The sequence below is a fragment of the Lepidochelys kempii genome, chromosome 15, assembly GCF_965140265.1.
Source record: "Lepidochelys kempii isolate rLepKem1 chromosome 15, rLepKem1.hap2, whole genome shotgun sequence".
Taxonomy (NCBI): Eukaryota; Metazoa; Chordata; order Testudines; family Cheloniidae; genus Lepidochelys; species Lepidochelys kempii.
The window spans coordinates 3,963,777-3,987,630 of record NC_133270.1 but is presented as its reverse complement, the minus strand read 5'-3'; the positions used below and the strand labels follow the sequence as shown (position 1 = coordinate 3,987,630).

General features: G+C 58.2%; 1 protein-coding gene across 1 annotated transcript; it reads right to left on the bottom strand.

The window, feature by feature from the left end:
* Positions 1-9,238: 9,238 nt before the first annotated feature.
* On the bottom strand, positions 9,239-22,518 carry P2RX2 (purinergic receptor P2X 2). Its single transcript, XM_073313385.1, has 12 exons — positions 22,358-22,518; positions 19,579-19,714; positions 17,678-17,749; positions 14,644-14,719; positions 14,397-14,493; positions 13,874-13,954; positions 12,806-12,944; positions 11,625-11,755; positions 11,418-11,508; positions 10,196-10,261; positions 9,929-10,123; positions 9,239-9,328 (listed from the first exon to the last, which is right to left on the bottom strand). Exons 1-12 carry the CDS (start codon positions 22,516-22,518, stop codon positions 9,239-9,241), a joined length of 1,335 nt encoding a protein of 444 aa, XP_073169486.1.
* Positions 22,519-23,854: the final 1,336 nt, after the last annotated feature.

Sequence of the window (23,854 nt, the reverse complement as noted above, 5' to 3'; positions counted from 1 at the left end):
GAAGGCCCTTACACTGGCAGACAGTGGTTTTGATTCTTTCTTTTATACCTCTATCACTAGCCAAGTGATAAGAATACACCTAAATTTTTAGAGTATAGGCCTTTACAGACAGGCCTGAATATCTATATCCTAACATGTCCTACTCCCTTTCAGCCACCGGACTCTGTGCCACCCCCACCCCCTTTGCAACCCACTTTATCTCTCTTTGGCCAGCCACGTGCCCAGGCATTTGTGGCCAGTTTCACCTCACCCAGCCCCACCTTGAGTTATGAAAACAGTCTGCAGGGACCCTCCCGTTCCTGCTCCCTAATTCCTTACCCTGCTCACTTCCGCTGGGCTGCCCAACTTGGTCGTCCTAAAGCCCCTGTCTTCCTAAAGCAAACCCCTATGGCAAACCCGCTCCCTGGGGATGGGATGAGGGCAGGAAGGAGCTGCCATTTCTAGAGCTGCTCAGAAATCACCTGTTTGTGGGAAATTTGGAAACAATTCTGAAGTCTCAGAAAATGTCCCCAAACTTCTCTGATATTTTACTGGCGGGCGTTCAAAGGGGCTTTTTTTCAGGAGCCAACACTGTCCCCTGGAAAATGGGCCTTCCTGGTTTTTTTCATTAAAGAAAATAAACACTCAGAGCTGCTGCCCTGCGGCCACTGCTCCTTTGGGGCGAGAAGCCGCTTTTTGAGTGAAACCTTTGGTGTGTCAGTTTCATCCCAGCTGGCGCTGCCCCCTCCTGTACGCAGGCTCTGTACCTCGTCCCCCCGATCTGTCCTGAGGCAGAGCCCAGCCATGCAGGAGCAGAGGGCAGCCAGGGGGCTTCGAGCAGATCCTAGGCCATCCTAATGATGGGCCTGTCGCTGCAAACCCACGTGTGATCCCACCGCGATGAGCATCTGTGGGATGGGGCTGTGAGCCGAAGGAAGGGGCAGGGAGCACCTCTTGCAAGGGCCAGATGCCCATTAATCAGTGTAGTTGCAGCTCCTTACCTCCCCTGGCAGGAATCAGGAAACTGGAGCTGGTTGGACAGTGCAGGGAAACCCGACCCTAATGGGCCTGCTGCACCATGGAATCGAGTTAGCGGAAGGCGCTGACCTCCCTTTCTGGGAAACAGAGATTCTGGCAGGTGGGCACCCGTTGGGGCTGTGGTTAGCGAGGTTGGTGAGTTACACACACGCTCCTAGCTCCTCTTCTAGGGCACAACCCACCCTGCCAGCTGGGCTTGGTTCTGCGCTGCCCCCCGGAGGGCTGAGATACGGGGGGGGGGGGGGGGGGCGCGTGGCTCTGGGCAGCTCCTGTATGCTGCCGGAGAAGACCAATGCAATCAGGGATGGGACTGGACACTTGCTGGGCAGCCAGGGGCGGGGATGGAGGGAGCCTGGTTGCTGTTGCCATGTTACTGGGCCACAGCTGGGGGCCTGGTCACTTCCCTCTGCCAGCGCTGAAGGGTTTCAGGGATCCCCTGCCGCGTTGGGGGAGGTTCCACGCCTGTGGCCACCTGGTGCAGCAAGATTGCCCCTCACTCTGGGGTGAGCCAGAGATCAGTGTGGGGCTGCTTGCTCACCGACCCCAGCCGGGTCTGGGGCACAAGGGGCAACAGGGGAGCTAGGGAGACAGTGTGGGCAACGCTGTCTCCAGCTACTGTTCTGAATGGTATCAGGGCCTTGGAGAGACACCCTAGCGTAGTGTCTAGGGCAGCCTGAGGCCTGGCTGGGAGATGCTGGGCCCAGCTGACAGGGCAGGCGCAGGCAACCGGCCATGTATTACTGCAGCACGAGTCTCCTGCTCCCAGGGGTGGCCAGAGAGCAGCTTCAGGGAGGAGCCTAGAGGGCCCCATGCTGCAGGCAGTCAGGCCTGTGGGAGCTCTAGAGATTCCTGCAGGGCAGCAGCCAGGGTGCCAGTTCCATGTTGGGATCCTAACCGGGTTTCCAACCTCCCAGGACTGCCCTTGAGTCTCCAGGAATTAAATACAAATCTCCAGGAGGCTGCTGAGAGCCTCCCGGGAGACAAATCCTAGGGCAGTCTGAGAATGGTGAATCCCATTTACACATGGTCCCACAGTATGCCAACATTTTTATGGCTGACTTAAAACAAGGCTTCCTCAGCTCTCATCCCCTAGTACCCCTACTCTACTTGTGCTACACTGATGACATCTTCATCATCTGGACCCACGGGAAGGAAGCCCTTGAGGAATTCCGCCTGGATTTCCATAATTTCCACCCCGCCATCAACCTCCACCCGAACCAGTCCACGCAAGAGATCCACTTCCTGGACACTACATTGCACATAAGTGATGGTCTCATAAACACCACCCTATACCGGAAACCTACTGACCACTATGCCTACCTGCATGCCTCCAGCTTTCATCCAGGACACATCACACGATCCATTGGCTATAGCCAAGCCCTAAGATACGACCAAAATTGCTCCAGTCCCTCAGACAGAGACAAACACCTACAAGATCTTTATCAAGCCTTCTTAAAACTGTAATACCACCTGGGGAAATGAGGAAACAGATTGACCGAGCGAGACGGGTACCCAGAAGTCACCTACTACAGGACAGGCCCAATGAGGAGCATAACAGAACGCCACTGGCCAGCACGTACAGCCCCCAGCTAAAACCTCTCCAGCACATCATCAACAATCTACAATCTATCCTGGAAAACGATCCCCCACTCTCACAGATCTTGGGAGACAGGCCAGTCCTTGCTTACAGACAGCCCCCCAACCTGAAGCAAATACAAGCAACTGCACACCACACCACAGAACCACTAACTCAGGAACCTATCCCTGTAATAAACCTTGTTGGCAACTCTGTCTCCTTATCTACTCTAGCGACACCGTCAGAGGACCCAACCACATGAGCCATACCATCAGGGACTCGTTCACCTGCACATCTACCAATGTGATCTACGCCATCATGTGCCAGCAATGCCCCTCGGCCATGTACATTGGCCAAACCAGACAGTCTCTACATAAAAGGATAAATGGACACAAATTGGACGTCAAAAATGGTAACATACAAAAGCCAGTAGGAGAACACTTCCATCTCCCTGGACATTCAATTACAGATTTAAAAGTAGCCATCCTTCAACAAAAAAACTTCAAAAACAGACTTCAAAGAGAAACTGCAGAGCTACAATTCATTTGGGCTTGAATCGGGATTGGGAATGGCTGGCTCACTACAAAAGCAACTTTCCCTCTCTTGGTATTGACACCTCCTCATCAGTTATTGGGAGTGGACCACATCCACCCTGACTGAATTGGCCCCGTCAGCCCTGGTTCTCCACTTGTGAGGTAACTCCCTTCTCTTCAGGTGTCAGTATAATAATGCCTGCAGCTGTAATTTTCACTCCATGCATCTGAAGAAGTGAGTTTTTTACCCACAAAAGCTTACGCCCAAATAAATCTGTTAGTCTTTAAGGTGCCACCGGACTCCTCCCATTTATACAGTAGGCCAGCCGGTGTGTAAAATGCCAGCATGAGGTGCATTTGCCTGCCCAACAGTTGCACCGTGCGTGCATTTCTTTACCTTGTGTGGCTGCGGCTTTGTCATGCCGTAAAGCCTGTGCACATAACTGAGCCACACAGGCACGTTCACGGTGCTTAGGTCTAAGTACGCTACAACAGCCTCTCACGTTCAAAAAACGAGACCAGCCATGGATGATGGTGAGGGCTCATCAGAACAGAGCAGTTCTGAAAGGCCCATCAAAAAGACAAAGTCCTGGTGGTGTTACAATGAAAACCCTGACTATAAAACCTGGCTTTACAAAGTTGATGAATTTACAACCACATGCATTGTGTGTCTGTGATGAAGCGGGACTGTTCTTAATGTTTCCTCTGAATAGTGTGGGGGTGCCTCAGTTTCCCCTATGCAGTTCTTAAGTATCTAGGTGTTGGGATAAGGGTGTATGATCATTGCAGAGCCCTAGAGGGCAGGTATGTGCAGGGATTTGGACACAAGAGAATGGCCGACACCCTGTTTCCTGGCAACTGATGGCCTGGGCCCTCCCCCCCCCCCCCCCCCCGCAAGGTGAGAGCTAAGGGGTTGGAGAACAAAGGAATCCGGTGACCACCCTGGCCTGGGAAAGGGATAAAGCCCAGGGGAGGAGGGGCTGGAGACAGTTTCAGTTTGGGGCTGGCTGGGGACATGGAGTGAAGTGCAGATGGGTTGTCTGGCTCACTGCCCCCCAAAATGGACCTGGCTGAGGGGTCCTGTTCTCTGCACCTACAAGCTCTGTCTTAGACCACGTCCCTGTCATCTTATAAACCCTCTGTTTTACTGGCTGGCCGAGAGTCCCATCTGACTGTGGAGTTGGGGGGCAGGACCCTCTGGCTTCCCCAGGACCCCGCCTGGGCGGACTCGCTGTGGGAAGCGCACGGAGGGGCAGAGGATGCTGAATGCTCCGAGGACAGACCCAGGAAGGTGGAAGTTGTGTGAGCTTTTTTGCCCTGCAGACAGGCTGCGCCCAGAGAGGAGATTTCCCCACAGTCCTGACTGGCTTCATAGGGAGCAGTTCCAGAGCATCGCCCAGGGACTCCATGACAGTGTCATCAAGCGTTTTCCATTCGTAAGGCTAATCAATGAGTTTTTGTTGTATTTCTCGTTTTCTAAGGTTATGCTGTTGAATTCTCTGTATTTTAAAATAATGGCATTAACTAATGCCCAGGCCCGTATGCACGCACACATTTAAACAATTTATTTGAGCATAAGCTTTCGTGAGCTACAGCTCACTTCATCGGATGCATTCAGGGGAAAATACAGTGGGGAGATTTATATACACAGAGAACATGAAACAATGGGTGTTACCATACACACTGGAATGAGAGTGATCAGGTAAGGTGAGCTATTACTAGCAGGAGAGAAAAAAAAACCTTTTGTAGTGATAATTGAGGTGGGCCATTTCCAGTACTCCTTTTCTTTTTGCGGACTAACACGGCTGCTACTCTGAAGCCCGACCCATTTAAACGTGCATTAACAAGCAAAGGCACCTAAACCTTATCTCGCTATTTATAAATAAGATTCACATTACAACTGGAGATTTTGCAGTCTTGTTTATTTGTGCAGTATGCTTAAAATGCGAAATTATGACTCATCCGACGCTCCTTGTTTCCACCAAAGGCAGAATGATGGCTCTGGAGTGAGGTTCAGAGCACAGTAGGTCAGACATTAATGCCATTACATCATGAAATGAAACCTTCCGGAATAGATCCCCCAGCTTCTGCTCCTGGCCCCCTTCCCGAGCCCCAGCCTGGTGCATCATCTCTGACCTGACCCTGGGCACTCTTTGGAACAAAGCCCTGGTCTCCTCACTCTCCTCTTCCCAGGGCAGCTGAGCTGACCCTGGATGCCTTTAACAGCAAAAAGACCTCTCCTCTCCCCTCCCTGTCCAGTCCATTTTCCGTCCCCATCTCCAGCTGGCTCTGGGAATCTCCTCGAATGGGCCTATGGGGCTTGGCAGCCCTGAGTGTACCCCCCCCACACCCGGGAATGTTCCCACCCCTAACCCTTGCCCGATCCTGCAGGGGACTGGGGGGCCCAGCCCTGCTAGTGAAGCCAAGCTGCCAGCAGCCAGCCCTGGGTTCTGGCTGCCCCGGCCCATGCCTTCGCCTCCCGGGTTGGAGCCAGAGGTCACAGTGGGCAGCTGCTAATGCACTGGGATTTGCCACAGAAACAGAAGAGCCAGAAAATGTGATTATGCTCAGAACCTTCCCCCCCCCCCCGCCCCCACCCCGCTTGCTCTGATTCAATTACCTCCAAGTCTCTTTCTAATTGACTTAGCGTGCTGGCCCGGCACTTAGCGGCACCAGCAGCCCACGCTGAGTGGAAGCGGGGGAGATGCAAGTCAAAAGGAGGCACAGGGGTGTATCAGGCATGTGATGCCATCACAAGGGCAGACGTGACAGCAGCCCTGGTTCGGGGCTGTCTGGTGAGTCGGGCATCAGCTGGGGCAGTGGCAGTCGCTCTGATGGCGTTCCCTGCACTGTCCAGCTGGGGGCAACGTCTTTCTGCACTTCCTGTCCCAGGCTGGCAGGCAGGATGCTACATGCTGCTGGGCCCCGTGCAGCAGGGTGAGGAACCTGAGAGCCGCTCACTGCATCACAACACGGGCTCGGGCTGCAGGCGGCTACCGTCACCTTCACCTTGGCCAGCCCTGCTCAGAGCAAGAGCCGTGCACCAGGCTGGTCGTGCCCCTGTGGCCTCCTGCACCATGCGCCTGCAGCCCCTCCACAGCTCCCAGCGGCTGAGCCGAGCTAGGGGTAGCAATGGGGGCAAGGCCAAGCAAACCGGCTCAGTGCTTGGCTGGGCCACACCACAGCCACACTTCACAGCTCGGTAGTGTAGATGGGCCCATAAACACCTGCCATGTTGCAGCCTCTCTGAGCAGAGAGTTCCCAGCACCCAGCTCACCTGCCCCATGGAGGCTTTGAGAGCTCCATGAAGATGCAGTAGAAGGGAGCCGGGGAGGTTGCAGCACCTAGCCCAGTGGGGCCCTGATCTCTCTGGGGATCGGGACACTCCGATAAAGGAAAGTACTCCTGTATGGCCCCGCTGGTGTAGGGTATGGGGCTGGGCACCAGCCCCTGGAAAGGACCTGGGGAGATGATGCAATGATCCAGAATCTGCCCCGCCCTCCCCCGCCAACCCACTCCCACGCCCCAGCATCACCATGCTCCCAACCCAACCCAACTGACCCGGCTGCCTGGCATCTGGTCATGTGGCCTATGGCCCCCCCCTCCAGGTACAGGCCACGTGGGGCCTGCGCCATCCTGCCTGGCACCTCTCTCTGGAGGACCTCAGGGTTCTGGCAGCTACGTGCTCGCCCGTGAGCCTGTCATGGCACAGGGCAGCGTTCTGTCATTGCTGCTAATAGGCGTGGCTATCGCAGCCTTCCCCACAGCGCCCCCTGCTGGGAGAGGCTGGAGAACCGGGACTGCCCACCCTCTGTCAGCACTCTTACCCTGCTCTTTACAGCACCCCCTGCTGGGAGAGGGGTGGCCAGGCAAGGGAGCTGTGAAGACTCCCCAGCCCCTACTCCTGCCCCAGCCATCCAGCCCCCAGGCTGAGACTGGCAGGGCCTGGAGTAGGAGTCACTAGCCGCGCCCCACAGCCAGTGTTCCCACCCCACTCCAGCCTAGTGCCGTTTCCCGAGCCACGCGGCTGGACCCTTCTCACAGCAGCTCAGCACCATTCCAGCCAGTGCAAACGCCAGCAGATGCCAGGCTCATGGCTCTGAATCACTCCCACTGCATTGGGCATTGGGGACTTCCTCGGCACATGGTTCAGAGGGTTTCCCCTACAAGGACAGCCAGGAGGTGAACAGCCAGCAAGGGCTGCTTGAGTTGACAGTAGGCACCTGAGTGCAGGACCAAGGGGGGCCAGAGGTAGGTCTGGAGCGGGGAGAGGGCAGTCCTTTTCCCCGGTTACAATGACATGAGAGGGCCAGTGGCAGGGTAACGTGACAACACAACTGTCCCCAGGAAAGCAGCCGGCCAGAGGCCCGCAGCGCCGGGAACCCAGCGAGCCGTGCGGGCTGCCTCGCGTGGGCAGCTCGTCACCCAGCTCACGGCACGCCAAGCAGCTTCGGAGTTAGCCCATCTGTACCACAAGGCATTGCGCCCATCAGCCTCCTGGGAGCCTCTGCGCCTGCAGGGCCCGCTGGCGATGGCCCCGGCTCGCCTGGCTGGGCCAGTAACACCGTGTGCCCAAGTTCATTTCCTAGCTGTTTGGTAAAGTGACGGGGCGGTGGGGGAGAGGGCAGGCAGGCATGGGGGACAGCCCCTTGTGCCAACGCTACCAGACACCGCCGGCTTGGCCAGCGCGGCCTTGGTGCCACCAGCCCTTGCCTGGCTGTGAACTCAACCAGCAGCACCCACCGGTGCAGTGGTTCCCTGGGGGCCGAGCCAGCCATTCTGCCCTGCCTGGCCAGGTCTCACTGCTCCAGCCATGCCAAGGCGCCAGCCCACCCTATGGCCTAGCCGTGCTGCACGGTCAGGGTGCACAAAGGGGACGGGCTCTCACCTCACAGCCCTCCTGATTACCACATGGGCCCCTGCCCCCCAGCCACGCAGAGCCCGTGGGACAGTTCAGGGCCTAAGGTGAGCTCTGAATGTGTCTGGGGGGGGCTGGTCTGGTTCCTGTGTTCGCGTGCCCCAGGCTACGCTCTCAAGCCCGCTTTTCAGCAGTGACTAGTGATTTGGGGGCAACTCCATTTTCAGGGGCTCAGCCTTTTTTTTCAGGGGCTCAGCCTCATTTTTCACAGGATGGGGGCTCAGCACTTCCTGGAAAATGAGGTGTCTCAAGCTGGGGTCCCCAAAACCTGAGGCCCCCCTCAAAATTAAATCTCTAGCCCTTATGATTGTGACAAAACCCTTCAAAATATGACCCAAGTGTCACTGATGCTGTGAGCTCTGCCAGAGTCTGCAGAGAGACTGAAACAGCAGCTCTGAGAGGGGTGAAGAGCTCTGGTCATCTCAATGTCGTGCTACCTCTGAAACCTAATGAAGACTAGTCAAATGTCAGTACCGTTCACTAAGTTGCTGCTGCTCAAAGCCAGCCAGAAGGATGAATGGTGATCACGCGATGAGGAACTGCCCTGTGAGTGGTGGCTTGTCGGACATCATGAGTGGGCATGGCTGGGTTTGTGGGTGGCCCATGGGAGAGTGCTACCAGGTTTTACAGCCTCAATTCCATGGGGTGAGCAGACTCCAGCAACTGTGGAGGAAGGGGAGCCCGGGGCGGGGCAGGGGGCTCCCTTAGGGGGAGAGTAGCAGGAAAGACATGATGCCCCAGGAAAGGACAGTGCCCATGTGCTTCCTGCTGGTTCTGTTCCCCCTCAGCACGTGGCATCCAACGACGCCAGCGACTCCCGGGTCAGTGCGAGTTAAAGAGCCATCTGGACCAGGGAAGGCGGCTGCAGCCTGCAGACCAGCCTCTCTGCGGCTGGGCTCCTGGGGCCGACCTGTCGCCCCATCATAGCCCCCTGGGCACGTTCACTGTGGGAGGGGCTGGTGCTGGCAGGGCAGGGGGTGTAGAGCGGGGCTGGTACCTGTCCCACGCTGCCCCTGTGGCAGGTCACCTGGCACTCCAGCCTCCAGGGGATTTCAGCCTAGCGCTGGGTTCTCACCCCTCCAGTCAGTACTTGGAGGCAGCCCCACTCAGTCTGCCCATTGGCCCTGCGTGTCCCCGCCAGGGGCTCCCTGCTCTCCAGTCCAGCCGCAGCAGCAGGTGGGGGGCAGCGGCAGCTCAGAGCTGGCCGGGGCCCGTGGGGTTGGCTGGCGAGGAGGCCTGGGTGGTGCAGGCGTTACCACTGCAGCCTGGCGCCGGGGTCCCGTCCTGGCAAACAGAGGAGAGATGGGGCAGTTAGTGCCCAGGCCTCGCTGCACGGCCCCACCCCAGGGCACAGGGCATGGAGAACAGCCAGGAGAAGGCCCGTGGGGTGGCTCATCAGGCAGGCTGCTGTGCCCGGCTCCCGCAAGGAACGCCCAGAGCCAGCAAGGGCAGGGAGAGCCCATCCGGCCTGGTCTCTGGGCACTGGCTTGCGAGGTGCCACGCGGCTCCATCTGTGATGGGCAGAAACACAATGTGTGACAGCAGCTGCAGCACAAGGGGGCTGGGGCAGGCAGGGCACCAGCCATCCCTGCCCGGCAGGGCTCATGGCCCCCTTCTCCGGGGTCTCCCCTTGAGGCCTATGCTAATTTCACACTCTCACTCCAGCCACCCCTGGTAGCAAGGGTCCCTGTGGGGGGGTCTCTCGCACTGCCTGCGCAGAGTCTCTGCTGGGCTTTAATTCAGCATAGGGGGAGGTGCCCCTGGGTACTCCCTCACTGCCCTTGAGCCTGGAGATGCCCAGTCACAGCGGAGGCGGTGGAGTCTAGTGGTGAGAGCAGGGTGCTGGGACTCCTGGGTCCTATGCCCTGCTTTGCCCTGCCTTGCTGTATGATATGGTGAGTCGCTTCCCCCGTGCCCATGGATGAGGGCACCTCCTGGCCTGGGGGAGGGAGAGCCCTGGCAGGAGCAGGGCAGGGTCATAGCGAGGGGCCGGGATGGTACCTGGTCGAATTTCCGGGCGCTGTACACCTCATTCTTGTTCAGGAAGGTCAGTAAGATCCAGTCGCAGAGGAATGAGCCCTGGGGAGCAGGAGAGCTGGGTTAGTGCCCGAGGGAGGCCCGTGCCAAGCACCCTGGGCACGACATACTCACCACTCCCACTGAGGTCAGCGCCGTGGCCAGGTTAATGATGGTGGGGATCAGGCTGAACTTCCCTGCCTAGGCAGAAAAACAGAGCTGTCAGCACCACGTTCCTCAGCCCCTGCCACCCGTTCCCCGTGGCTTAGGGTTGCCAACTTTGTAATACAGTATCTAAAAACCTGGCACTCCTCACCGCCTCTATCCAGTCCCTTCCCCCTGGGCCTTGCCCCACCTTGTCCCCCCCCCGCAATGCCCCTTCCCTACCCTTTCCTCCTGGGGCCCCACCTCTGTTTGCTTCTCTTTCCCCCTCCCACTGTCACTCGCTGCTCTTCCTCTCTCCCCCATCCCTGCATGGCTGGGGAGGGACCTGCAGCTGCCCAATGCAGGCAGGAGGCAGCCCCAGCGATGACCCGGCTCCTCTCCACCTCCCTCACCTGCAGTAACCGGACTTTGGGTGTCCAGTCAGTAGATCTGACTGGACACCATCAGGTCCCCTACCAGACATCTGGCCACCCTGCTTGTGAATGTCAGCAACTCGGCCCAGCCCGGCATCACAGGGTCCCTGCAGAGCCAGACCCAGTGCAAGGGAGAGGGCACTGGGCAGGGTCCCACAGTGCCAGTGCAGGGGAGGGGGAGCTGGGCAGGGTCCCTGCAGAGCCAGACCCAGTGCAGGGGGAGGGGGTGCTGGGCAGGGTTCCTGCAGAGCCAAGCCCAGTGCAGGGGAAGGGGGCGCTGGGCAGGGTCCCTGCAGAGCCAAGCCCAGTGCAGGGGAAGGGGGCGCTGGGCAGGGTCCCTGCAGAGCCAAGCCCAGTGCAGGGGAAGGGGGCGCTGGGCAGGGTCCCTGCAGAGCCAAGCCCAGTGCAGGGGAAGGGGGCGCTGGGCAGGGTTCCTGCAGAGCCAGGCCCAGTGCAGGGGAAGGGGGCGCTGGGCAGGGTCCCTGCAGAGCCAGGCCCAGTGCAGGGGAAGGGGGCGCTGGGCAGGGTCCCTGCAGAGCCAAGCCCAGTGCAGGGGAAGGGGGCGCTGGGCAGGGTCCCTGCAGAGCCAAGCCCAGTGCAGGGGAAGGGGGCGCTGGGCAGGGTTCCTGCAGAGCCAGGCCCAGTGCAGGGGAAGGGGGCGCTGGGCAGGGTTCCTGCAGAGCCAAGCCCAGTGCAGGGGAAGGGGGCGCTGGGCAGGGTCCCTGCAGAGCCAGGCCCAGTGCAGGGGAAGGGGGCACTGGGCAGGGTTCTCTTCCCACCTGGCCATGCACAATAACGTCGATGCGGATCCCGTAGGCCTTGATCAGGCTCCGCGTGTTCGTCCCGTTGCAGTTGTAATATTTGGCAAACCTGTGCAGGAGAGAGCGGGGATGAGGGGCAGTCAGAGCGGAGCGGCCAGGCCCGAGAGCAGGGGTGTTGCAGGGCCCTGGGGGTCACCGCCCCAGAGGAGCAGGGGGACAGGTCACCTGTAGTTGTAGCCAGAAGACACCTGAATCCTCTTGGGATCCAGCCTGTGGAAGGAATAGCTGGGGTTGCACGCAGAGTCGGGCAGGTCCAGGTTACAGTTCCAGTTTATGATCACCCCGATAACGCCGCCCTGCAGGAGACAGAGAGCAGGGCAGGACCAACACACCTCTAGCAGGACCTCAAGCTGCCCTGGGCAGCACCCGGGGTCCTGACTTCCAGCCTATTGCCGCCCCCTCCCCCCCAGACCTCCTTGCATCTCAGAGCTTCCCTCTCTGCTCCCCGTATCTCCCTGCTGCCCGTCCAGTCAGACACTTTCCCTCCTGCTCGCCTGGCAGGGCCCACCCAGCACCGGAGGGCAGCTGCCGGGCTCCGGGAGCTGCCTGCCAGCCTAGCTCAGCCCAGCGCCTGGCAGGCTCGTGCTGAGGCAAGGGAAGTGCGAAGGAGCTGGCTATCCAGGCCCAGGGGGCGTGTGTGGAGGGGACTCAGAAAGCGAGCGTGTGGCTCTGGGGTCAGAGGGGACCCAGCGGCTGACCACTGCCCAGTAGGGGGCATCCCGAGAAGAGAGGCCAGGATGGCACAAGGCTCTGGGGAGTGGCAGAGAATGGCCAGTGGGCCAAAGGGCATTCACCTGCCAGGCCCTCCTGCAGCAGCTGGTGCCCCCCGCAGGCACCCGGGCAATGCTGGGCACAGGGTGGTCAGCCAGATTGAGCGACATGCTGGGCTCCACACAGAGCTGCCTGCAGGCCTGTGCTGTCTGTCTGACAGCTTCCCTGCAGCCCGCAGGAACTTCCTGCCATGGCACCTGCTCGAGTCCCCCAGACCCTGAACACTCCTGTGCAGGAGGCAAGAGCAGCAGCAGGATGGAGGGGAGGGATAGCTCAGTGGTTTGAGCATTGGCCTGCTACTCCCAGGGTTGTGAGTTCAATCCCTGAGGGGGCCATTTAGGGGATCGGGGCAAAAATTGGGGATTGGTCCTGCTTTGAGCAGTGGGGTGGGACAGATGACCTCCTGAGATCCCTTCCAACCCTGATATTCTCTGGGCCTGAGTTGGAGCCTTCCTTTGGGGGAGACCTGAGAGCCATGTCCCTGAGAGAACCCAGCCCAACCAGAGACCCTGCAGCGGCCACACCTGGCCAGAGCCTGTCACCAGGTGAGGGTCCCCCCTCCCCTTACAGCGTACCTGTTCAGCCAGCGCGGTGAAGTTCTCTCCTGCCTGCTCCACAATGGAGCCCAGCCGGAAGATGGGGCAGTACAGGTCAGTGGTCTCGTTGAAGGTGCAGTCTTTGAGGTAGCCGTTCTTATCGTCCCTCACGTTCCCTCTGAGGAGACACGCCGAGAGCTGCTGAGTATCTCACCTGCCATGTACATGAACAAACCCAGACCCCCATGGGACCCATAGCTGCTAATACCTGTGCACACTCACAAACACAGGGTTGCCAACTTTCTAATTGCTGAAAACCGAACACCCTTGCCCCACCAATTCCCCTGAGGCCCCTCCCTCACTTACTGCTCTCCCTCCTTCACTTGCTCTCCACCTCCCCCTCCTTGCTCACTCCCCCCTCTCCCGGGACTCTCCTGCTCCCTGCAGAGCCAGGCTGGGAGGAGCTGATGTGGAGCCTGCCCAATCGGGGCACAGCGAGGCAGGGAGTGGACAGGATTCCCCCGCACCTCCCACTCTGCGAGGGGCTGGAGCCGGGTTCTCTCACTCAGCAGTTGAGACGAGAGCAGCTCCCCCAGGCTCCAACCGCAGCTGCTGCTCTAACTGCAGGTACCCGCACTTTTAGCATCCAATCAGCTGTGCTGACTGGACACTGCCAGGTTCCCTTTTCGACCGGTCGAAAACTGGCCACCTGGCAACCCTAAAATACACCCCCCTGCAGGTGCACAAACACAGAGCTGCAGAGCCATTTGCACACACACACGCAGCCCCCATGCACACACAGCCCCCCACAGCCGTGCTCTACAGCCTCATCTCTAGCATGTGCTGGTCTGCGGTGCCCTGGCCCAACCACAATGGCAGCAATGGTCAACCTGGCATCATTCAGCCAGCTGACCAGGCCCTGCAGACACAAACCACACATCTCTTCACACACCCCCAGAGCAGCACCCAGGCAATGTCTCCCCCGGTGCCCATGCGCCAGGGTTCTCGTTCCCTCCTCCCCGCCCGGCTCTGTTCCTAACCCGGCACAGCCTGTTGGTGTGAGACCATGGGGGGCACGGCCGCTTGCTGGTCACTGCTGAGCCATACTTGGAGAATCCGAAGCGGGGGAAGTGGATGTTGTTCTTGATCAGGATGGTGAACTGCGCGGCCATCTTCCCCAGGGACTCACTGGCGAGGCCAGAAACAAGTGTCAGCTCTTCACTGGGCAGGGAGTTCCTCCTCCCCCAAGCCCCAGGCATCATCCTCCCCACCCCCACAAGTGATGGCCCCCACCCACGCCAAAACCCCATCGCCCCAAAGCATGTGGGGGTCCCTTCTTCACCATGAGGGTGCTGTGTCTCCCCCACTGTTGACACCCCTCTTTCCTGGTGCTAACTCACCCCTGATGAGAAGGGGGGGGTTGTGCCTCTCCCCAGGCTAGCACCCCCTCCCTGCCCAGCTCTGTCTCCCTCTGGGGTGTCCCACTGGAGCTGGGTGCTGGGGTGAGGGTTAGGTGGCATCCCAGGGCAGGAGAAGGGCTGAGGGGCTCCCAGCTGTGCCTCCTTCCCAGGGGCCATGAACATCCCCCTGTCTGTAGGTCCCCCTACACTCCCAGCAGCCCCTTCTCTACCTGACCGTGTGTCCGTCTTCCACTGGACACCAGGCGGAGACCTCGCATGTCTTCCCCGGCCCGCTGTAATAGGGGACACAGCGCCCCGTCCTCTCTCCTACGGGGACAGACAGACAGATGGACTGAGAGCGCGTCCCCTGGGGGTGGCAGGCCCTGCCCTCCCTCTGGCTCTGTGGCAGCTGAATGCCAGTGTCCTGACCCGTGCCCACGCCGACATCCCAGCTGCCAGCCAGCACTGTTCACTCACCGTTCCCCAGCATGTCCATCTCCCCAGCCACACAGTCGCTGTCAGAGCTGCAGGCGGCGTCAGGGACCTCCAGGCTCTGCAGGGGCAGGAACCAAGGTGTCACCGGGAGAGGGGAGTGTGACGCTCTGTACCTCAGGGGAACACCCAGCACCCCCATGTTCATCCTTGTAAAATGATTGTGTGGTATCCAATGCAAAGTTTGTCATGTTGGGTGTCTTCGGAAGGCTCATGATGCACTGAGCATGGTTGTTCGAGTGATGTTATAGTAATTGTTACAGTAAAGTTATAGGTTATAATTTCATGTATATAGTTATGAGGCTAAAAATGTGTCCTCATGGCATAAAGCAAGCCCAGGCAAAAACTCTCCAAGAGCAGAGGGGCAGTTCACACCCCATCAGGGCATGGATGGGACAAACCCAGCCCAGCCTCACAGGAACAATGGACACTGGCTTAGGACGCAACAAAAGAATCTGTTAGACTCTCGAGGGAGTCACCCTCTTCCTTTGGGCAGTTTGGGACTGCGATGAGGTAATAATGCTCACCTGACTCTGAAGGAGGTGGGCGGGGGGCAAAGCCATGAGGGAAGAAAGGACATGATAAAAGGGAGAGATGTTTGCCATGCTCTCTCTCTTCCACCTACATCTACAGACACCACCACCACCAAGTGACTGAAGCGCTGATCAAAGGAGAGAGCCTGGCTGAAAAGCAACCAGCCAGCCTGTGGTGAGAAGAATCTAAGTTTTGAAGGACATTGAAAGTGTTAAGATCAGCTTAGAATGCGTTTTGCTTTTATTTCATTTGACCAAATCTGACTTGTTATGTTTTGTCTTATAATCACTAAAATCTACCTTTATAGTTAATAAATCTGTTTGTTTATTCTACCTGAAACAGCACATTTGGTTTGCAGTGTGTCAGAGACTCCCCTTGGGAGAACAAGCCTGGTACATATCAATTTCTTTGTTAAATTGACGAACTTATATAAGCTTGCTGCATCCAGCAGGCATAACTGGACACTGCAAGATGGAGCTTCCCAGGGTTGTGTCTGGGACTGGAGATATTGGCTAGTGTCATTCGCTTGCAAGCAGCTGGGAGCAGCTGACATGCCAGAGGCTGTGCGTGAACAGCCCAGGAGTGGGGTTCTCACAGCAGAGCAGGGTAAGCCTGGCTCCCAGAGTCAAGGATTGGGGTGGCCTAGGAGATCACTGGTCCAGACAACACCAGTGGGGAACGTCACAGGAAGGGACCTCTGGGGTCCTGCAAAGAGGGCAGAGTTGCGGGAGGGGAGCGATGGGACTGAGCCAGTCCCCCTACCCAGCACCCTCCCTCTCACCTCCACCTCAGCCACCCCCTGCAGCCTGGGATACCCCTCGCATTGGGTGACCTCTGCCCCCCGCACTCTCTATTATGCCAGCAGCAGGGAGCTGAGCAAGATCAGCCCAGACCCAGGTGTGGAAATGGGGCAAAGCCGAGCAGGACGCCTGGGCGAAGGGACCCAAAGAGGCCAAGTTCTGGCTGAAAGCCACACCAAAGCTCCCATCCCCTGCAACTGGCATTGCTCCCTCTCCCGGCCTGGGGGCTGGTCTAGGTACCATACCAGCCACTGTGCTCCTGCTTGTCAGTCACCCCTGGCCCGGAGGCTGTGGGTGTTATGCAGCCAGCTGGCTGGGCAGGGCCGGGCAGGCAGCAATCCCTGGTGCAGCTCTGCGGGCAGGGACCAAGGGCTCCAGAGCCTTTGTCTGCACAAGGTGCCCTCAAAGCAAGTTAAAAACGTCTGGATTGGATAAATGGACTAGAAGGTTGATAGAAAGCTAGCTAGATTGTCGGGCTCAACGGGTAGTGATCAATGGCTCCATGTCTAGTTGGCAGCCGGTATCAAGTGGAGTGCCCCAAGGGTCGGTCCTGGGGTCGGTTTTGTTCAACATCTTTATTAATGATCTGGATGATGGGATTAATTGCACCCTCAGCAAGTTTGCAGATGACACTAAAATGCGGGGAGAGGTATATATGCTGGAGGGTAGGGATAGGGTCCAGAGTGACCTAGACAAATTGGAGGATTGGGCCAAAAGAAATCTGATGAGGTTCAACAAGGGCAAGTGCAGAGTCCTGCACTTAGGTCAGAAGAATCCCATGCACTGCTACAGGCTGGGGACCGACTGGCTAAGCAGCAGTTCTGCAGAAAAGGACCTGGGGATTACAGTGGACGAGAAGCTGGATATGAGTCAGCAGTGTGCCCTTGTTGCCAAGAAGGCCAACGGCATATTGGGCTGTATTAGTAGGAGCATTGCCAGCAGATCAAGGGAAGTGATTATTCCCCTCTATTGGGCACTGGTGAGGCCACATCTGGAGTACTGTGTCCAGTTTTGGGCCCCCCACTACAGAAGGGATGTGGACAAATTGAAGAGAGTCCAGCGGAGGGCAACGAAAATTATTAGGGGGCTGGGGCTCATGACTTACGAGGAGAGGCTGAGGGAACTGGGCTTATTTAGTCTGCAGAAGAGAAGAGTGAGGGGGGATTTGATAGCAGCCTTCAACTACCTGAAGCGGGGTTCCAAAGAGGACGGAGCTCGACTGTTCTCAGTGGTAGCAGACGACAGAACAAGGAGTAATGGTCTCAAGTTGCAGTGGGGGAGGTCTAGGTTGGACATTAGGAAACACTATTTCATTAGGAGGGTGGTGAAACACTGGAATGCGTTACCTAGGGAGGTGGTGGAATCTCCTTCCTTAGAGGTTTTTAAGGTCAGGCTTGACAAAGCCCTGGCTGGAATGATTTAGTTGGGGATTGGTCCTGCTTTGAGCAGGGGGTTGGACTAGATGACCTCCTGAGGTCCCTTCCAACCCTGATATTCTATGATTCTATGAAAGTGCTGCTCATGGGAATGTGGGTCTGGGGCTGTCATGGGCCAACTGAAAACATGCCCCAGTCCCCCATACCCAGCCTTCTTCCTCTGCATCATTTCGCTGCTCCCAGCCAGCCAGGCCCCCTGCCTCCATCCTCCACCCATGCCCTCCACACAGCCCCATCTGTCTCTCTCACCTCGGGGCAGGTCTCCAGAGTCTGGGAGTGGGTGACTTCCACCCGGGTGAGGATGCTGAACACGCTGCCGCCCTGCAGAGCCGACAGGGAGAGAGAGACGTTTTCCATGGAGCCCCCCACCCCTGTTTCCCCACCAGCCCTCACTGGGGTGCCCTGCTGGATCTGGAATGAGTGAGATCGCTGGAGAGAGCCCTGCAGCGCTGGAGGGCATCCACCCGGCCAGCCTCAGCCAGCAAGAGAGCAACCAGCTGCCTCTCCTTACTCCAAAGCAGGGGAGGGCTCGTAAATCTTGCCCCCCACCCGGGCCAGTCCCTTCACCACTTCCCATCCAGGAGCCACGCTGGGCTGGCCCCATGGCACCTGGTTCTAGGGGCTCGCGGGGGCTCGCTGGGAGCGGGAAGGGCTCCCTATGGCAACCAGGCAAGTCAGCGCACACACGGGGATTGGCACAGCGCAGGGAGCCCTGGGGGTGCAATGGTGGGGGGGGCGCCCTGTGCAGACTCCAGCTCCGTGCAGGGCTCAGCGGGGGCCCTGGGGGTGCAATGGTGGGGGGGGCGCTCTGTGCAGACTCCAGCTCGGTGCAGGGCTCAGCGGGGGCCCGGGGGGTGCAATGGCGGGGAGGGGGGCGCTCTGTGCAGACTCCAGCTCCGTGCAGGGCTCAGCAGGGGCCCGGGGGGGTGCAATGGTGGGGGGGGCGCCCTGTGCAGACTCCAGCTCCGTGCAGGGCTCAGCGGGGGCCCTGGGGGTGCAATGGTGGGGGGGGCGCTCTGTGCAGACTCCAGCTCCGTGCAGGGCTCAGTGGGGGCCCGGGGGGTGCAATGGTGGGGGGGGGGCGCCCTGTGCAGACTCCAGCTCCGTGCAGGGCTCAGCGGGGGCCCGGGGGGTGCAATGGTGGGGGGGGCGCCCTGTGCAAACTCCAGCTCCATGCAGGGCTCAGTGGGGGCCCGGGGGGAGCTGGTCATATGTCGGCAACGCGCTGTTATTAGCACTGGCGTCAGCGAGGTGCCCAGAGCACCCCCCCGCCCCCCCCCCCGTTTGGGGGCTGTCACAGTCTGGTTGCTTCCAGGGGGACCTGGCACCAGGCTGGAGCTATTACAGCCTGTGGGGGAGTGGGCGAGTCTGTGGGGGAGGAGCAGTGCTTTGGCTTCCCAGACGGGAGTGGGGGGGCCCCATCAAAGCCTTGTGGGGTGCATGGGGGAGGGGCAGCATCACAGCCTTGCCTGGCAGGGGGAAGGGGGTCGTGTCAGGGCCCCCGGAAAGGGGGGCAGATCACAGCCTTGAGGGGCACGGAGGGGGCAGATCACAGCCTTGCCGGGGGGGGGTGGTAATGTCAGGGCCTCGCAGGGGGGGGGCAGATCACAGCCTTGCCGGAGGGGGGGGGTAGTGTCAGGGCCTCACAGAAGGGGGGGGCAGATCACAGCCTTGCCGGGGGGGGGTGGCGGTAGCGTCAGGGCCTCGCGGGGGGGGGGGGGCAGATCACAGCCTTGCCGGGGGGGGGGGCGGGTGGTAGCGTCAGGGCCTCGCGGGGGGGGGGCAGATCACAGCCTTGCCGGGGGGGGCGGCGGTAGCGTCAGGGCCTCGCGGGGGGGGCAGATCACAGCCTTGCCGGGGGGAGTAGTGTCAGGGCCTCACGGGGGGGGGGGGGGGGGAGATCACAGCCTTGCCGGGGGGGGGGCGGGTGGTAGCGTCAGGGCCTCGCGGGGGGGGGGCAGATCACAGCCTTGCCGGGGGGGGGGCGGGTGGTAGCGTCAGGGCCTTGCCGGGGGTGGGTAGTGTCAGGGCCTCGCGGGGGGGGCAGATCACAGCCTTGCCGGGGGGGGTAGTGTGAGGGCCTCGCGGGGGTGGGGGGGGCAGATCACAGCCTTGCGGGGCACGGGGTCGGGGCAGCGTCACAGCCTCACCGCGGCAGGTTTGACGTACTCCTCCACGTCCCAGACCCTGCTGTGCGAGCGGGCGACGCCCTTGACCTTGGTGACCACGGAGCTCTCGGGGCCCGTCTCGCTCTCCTGGTAGCCCTTCTGGATGATGAACACGTACCTGGGGGGCAGGGGAGCCATCAGGGACATACATCCCCAGCAGCCAGGGGTGCGGCGGGTGGGGGGAGGGACGTATCCCCCCACCTCTGCCTGCCCTATGGCTGGGGAATCCAAAACGCCAGGGCTTCTCCCCCTCCCCGGCAACGTGCCACCCCCATGCTCCCTGCACCGCTGCATTATCCACTCCCCCGCCCTAAGCCTTGTTGGTGCTGGGCAGCTCCTGGGAGCCAGCCCCTGGGAGCCAGCCCCTTCCCATCACAGGTCCCGGCCCACACCAAGGGCGTCGGGGGCCTGGGAGCACCAGGAAGCAGCAGGCAGAGACAGGAGGCCAGCAGAAGCCAGTGAGGGGGCCGAGAGAACCTGGGGAGAAGGGGACGGCTGTGTGGGGAGCGGTGATGGGCTCAGGGAGAGCGGGGCAGAGAGAAGCCAGGAGAGGGGGTGGCTGGGGACTCCAGGGAGCTGGTCTGTCGGTGTTGAGGGATCCTGCACACACCCACCAGGGCTCATCCGTCTGGGTGAGGCTCATGCATGTGGCAGGTCTGTCTACACGGCCTGCAGGGCAGGTGAAATCCCTGGTCTTTGCAGATAGACCCTCTAGCCTAGGGCGAGGAGCCAGCCTGCAAGCAAGGGGACCACGGCTCTAGCCTCGGCTATTTAATAACTGCTGTTAGTGCTTCTGTGACCTTCATGACCCTCATTAACTGAGCCCTCAGGCCCGACCTGGCCACTCGCCCACGTCACAGCTCCAGGGAGTGAAAGGCGCAACGTCCCATCAGGTCGGGACAAAACCCAGGTCTCGCTAGGACAGGGGAAAGTCTCACCCCTTTGCCACAGTGACTTACAGAGGGAATGTGCCAATTTATGTGCTTGATTGGGCTGTGTGTAACCGTTGGCCCTGGGATTCTTACTCTGGGCCCTACAAACCAGTATGTAACTACCCTGCCCATCCCATATTGCTAAATGGGTGGAGGGGCCTGGCTGGATCCCACCTAGCTGGGAGGGGGTCCCGGAGGGGTCCTGGCATAGAAAAGGGAGTCCCAGTGCAGGATCTTTGGGACCGGAGACAGCTCCAGGAACTAGGCCAGGGCAGGGATTCACACTGTAAACACCTCCAGACCAGTACAGCCTGCGTTTGACTGACCCAGGGCCTGGAACTTTTCATAGATTTCCAGGCGAGATGGGACCATATGGCACCGACTGAGAGACGCTACATGAATCTGCTCCTACAGCCAGGAACAGGATCCTGGAATCCCGCTACCGACCACCTCTCAAATAGCAGGTGTGTTGAGTCCCCCTCAGGCCCTGGCCTACTGGTTGCATTCAATAGCTGGCTAGACAGCAAGCATCGTTCTGGGCAGTGTAACAGTTAGTGCTTCTTCAGGCCGGGATGTCTCAAGGCCCTGCTAGCGAAGCCTTTCGCCAGCAGGTCACCAGAAATCCTGGCTCGCTCAGCCGGGGTTCAGACTTATTTCCAGCTAACAGATGCTGGGTGGTGCCTCTTGGAGTGGAGGTGGGTGGGTTTCTGTTCCAGATCCCCTGTCACACACTCCCAGCCCTGCTTTGCGCTGGTGAGCAGACTCGGCAGAGAGGCTGAGAAGTGCACTGGCCATGGGCTGAACTATGCCACGAGGCAATCGTTTCCAGATCAGCTGGGCGGTGTATGCGATTGTCCTCTTGGGAGATTTCATTCACCAGCATGTGCGCGCGTGACATGGGGGGGTGGGAAAGAGGAGAATGACTGGGTGTGGGGAAGGAGAGTGCATGGGATGGGAGACCTTTTAGTGGAAAGGCAAGTGAGGATGGGCAGAGTTCAGAGAGAGTGGGACTGGGGATGTGAGAGAGGGGAAGGGTCCGGGATGAAAAGAGGGAGAAGAAAAGAGACTGAAAAGTTAAAGGAGGGAGGAAGAGACCACAACATAGACAGGACAGTAGGAGAAAATGACTATTCAACAATCTAGAAAAAGGAGATTGAGGGGGCACTGGAGTGTGAGAGACAGAGCAGAGCAAAGGAAAGAGGGGAAAAGGAAAAAGAACAAATCCTTTTACTACATTTGTACTAGAGTCAGACAATACTTTTGGCAAAAAACCCCAAACCCACGCACGTTTTTATTTGAGTCAAAATTCCCCCCAAGGGGGGTGGGGGGCGGCAGGGGTATGAAAACCAAAAAATGTTTGGTGAAAAGCTTTGGTTTTTGGAAAAGATGCTCAGTTTTTGATTTTCCAAAGGCAAAAAAAAGTTTTTGATTTTCCCAAAACTGATTTGTTTTTTACGAGAAATGATTTTTGAAACCTGTACATTTTTATCAAAAATGTTTTGATCAAATGGAAAATGTTTCCGGTTTGGATTGTCATTGAGAGGAAGAAAACAAAACATGCTAATGGGAAACTAAAACCCCCAAAGTCTCCTGCAAACCATAATTGCCTTTATTCACCAGCTCTCATATTTCCGGAGTCAGAAAGGGTAGGTGCAAAGTGATGCAAGATTTAACCACATTGAAAAGGGCTGGTGCCAGCAATGTGCCCAGGGCGGACTGGCTACGCTGCCCCTTCTGCCTTGTCTCTTCTGGCATTCCTCTGCCTGCCCCCTCAGCTCTCCCGACCCTATCTCTCCCAGACCCACACGCTGGCTCAGCCAGGGACCTACCAGATGAAGTAGAGCAGGATCAGCAGCTGCACCCCTCTATACATGATGCCGAGGTTGCGGTTCTTCACCACGATCACTTTGGGGGTCTCGTAGTTCCAGAACTCCCAGAAGCAACGCTGGCAGCCCACGGCCCCGGGCCGCCTCGCCGGGGGCTCCTCCATCCGCGGCGGGAGGATCTAGGGAAGCCTCTGGGCTGAGATGGGATCTCCACTCCCTTGCCTTATACTGGGAGAACTGGGAGGGTCCCAGTCCTACAGCAGCAACAGCCTCTCTGTATTGGTTTATTCTGGGATCTCCACGGCTCCTGCCCGCTCTGAAGCTGCCGTTATACTGGTTTATACTGGGATCTCCTTACTCTCCGTCTGCAGGTTCATGCTCTGAGCCTCACTGATGGTAGCAGCACCTCCCATCCCCTGCCTCTCTCTGACGAGGGCACGGTATGGACTGGTCATCCTCAGCTCCAGACCAGGCAGCTGGACTAAAGGAATCAATCCCCTGGGGTGCCCGCAGCTGCCCATCTCTGCAGCACTGATGCCCCCTTGTGGCCAGAGTAGATATTCCTGCTCCACACCAGCCGCAGGTTTCAGAGTAGGAGCCGTGTTAGTCTGCATCCGCAAAAAGAACAGGAGGACTTGTGGCACCTTAGAGACTAACGAATTTATTAGAGCATAAGCCTTTGTGAGCTACAGCTCACTTCATCGGATGCACAGAATGGAACATAGAGTAAGAAGATATAGATATACATACAGAGAACATGAAAAGGTGGAGTAAGAGGCTAATTAGTTAAGATGAGCTATTATCAGCAGGAGAAAAAAACTTTTGTCGGGATAATCAAGATGGCCCATTTCAGACAGTTGACAAGAAGGTGTGAGGATACTTAAAGTGGGGAAATAGAGTCAATATGTGTAATGACCCTGCCACTCCCAGTCTCTGTTCAAACCCAAGTTAATGGTATCTAGTTTGCATATTAATTCAAGCACAGCAGTTTCTTGCTGGAGTCTGTTATTGAAGCTTTTCTTTGCAAATTGCCACCTTTAAATCTGTTACTGAGTGGCCAGAGAGGTTGAAGTATTCTCCTACTGGTTTTTGAATGTTATGATTCCTGACGTCAGATTTGTGTCCATTAATTCTTTTGCATAGAAACTGCTCCATCATCCCCAATCCTGGAAGAGGAGTGGAAGAAAGCTCGGCTTGTGGCTGATCCAGGTAAGCTTGACATTGATCCCAGTAAGGTTAATGGAGCAGCTGTGATGGGACTCAATTAATAAAGAATTAAAGGAGGGGAATGTAATTAATGGCACACAACATGGGCAAATGGAAAATAGAGCCTGTCAAACTAACTTGATGGCATTTTTGGATGATATGATACGTTTGGTTGGTAAAGGTGGTAGGGTTGATGTAAAACACTCAGACTTCGGTCAGGCATTTGATTCAGTACCACAAGATATTTTGAGTCTAAAACTAGAACAAGAGAAAATCAGCATGCCATACGTTAAA

What these genes read in the sequence shown, in the direction of transcription:
- P2RX2 (XM_073313385.1), bottom strand. Translation starts at nt 22,518, where the DNA reads ATGGAGGAGCCCCCGGCGAGGCGGCCCGGGGCCGTGGGCTGCCAGCGT. An exon ending in CTCTGGAGACCTGCCCCGAG is followed by an intron (nt 14,720 to 17,677) that starts GTGAGAGAGACA and finishes CTGCCCCTGCAG; the next exon opens with AGCCTGGAGGTCCCTGACGC. An exon ending in CGCTGACCTCAGTGGGAGTG is followed by an intron (nt 10,124 to 10,195) that starts GTGAGTATGTCG and finishes CCTGCTCCCCAG; the next exon opens with GGCTCATTCCTCTGCGACTG.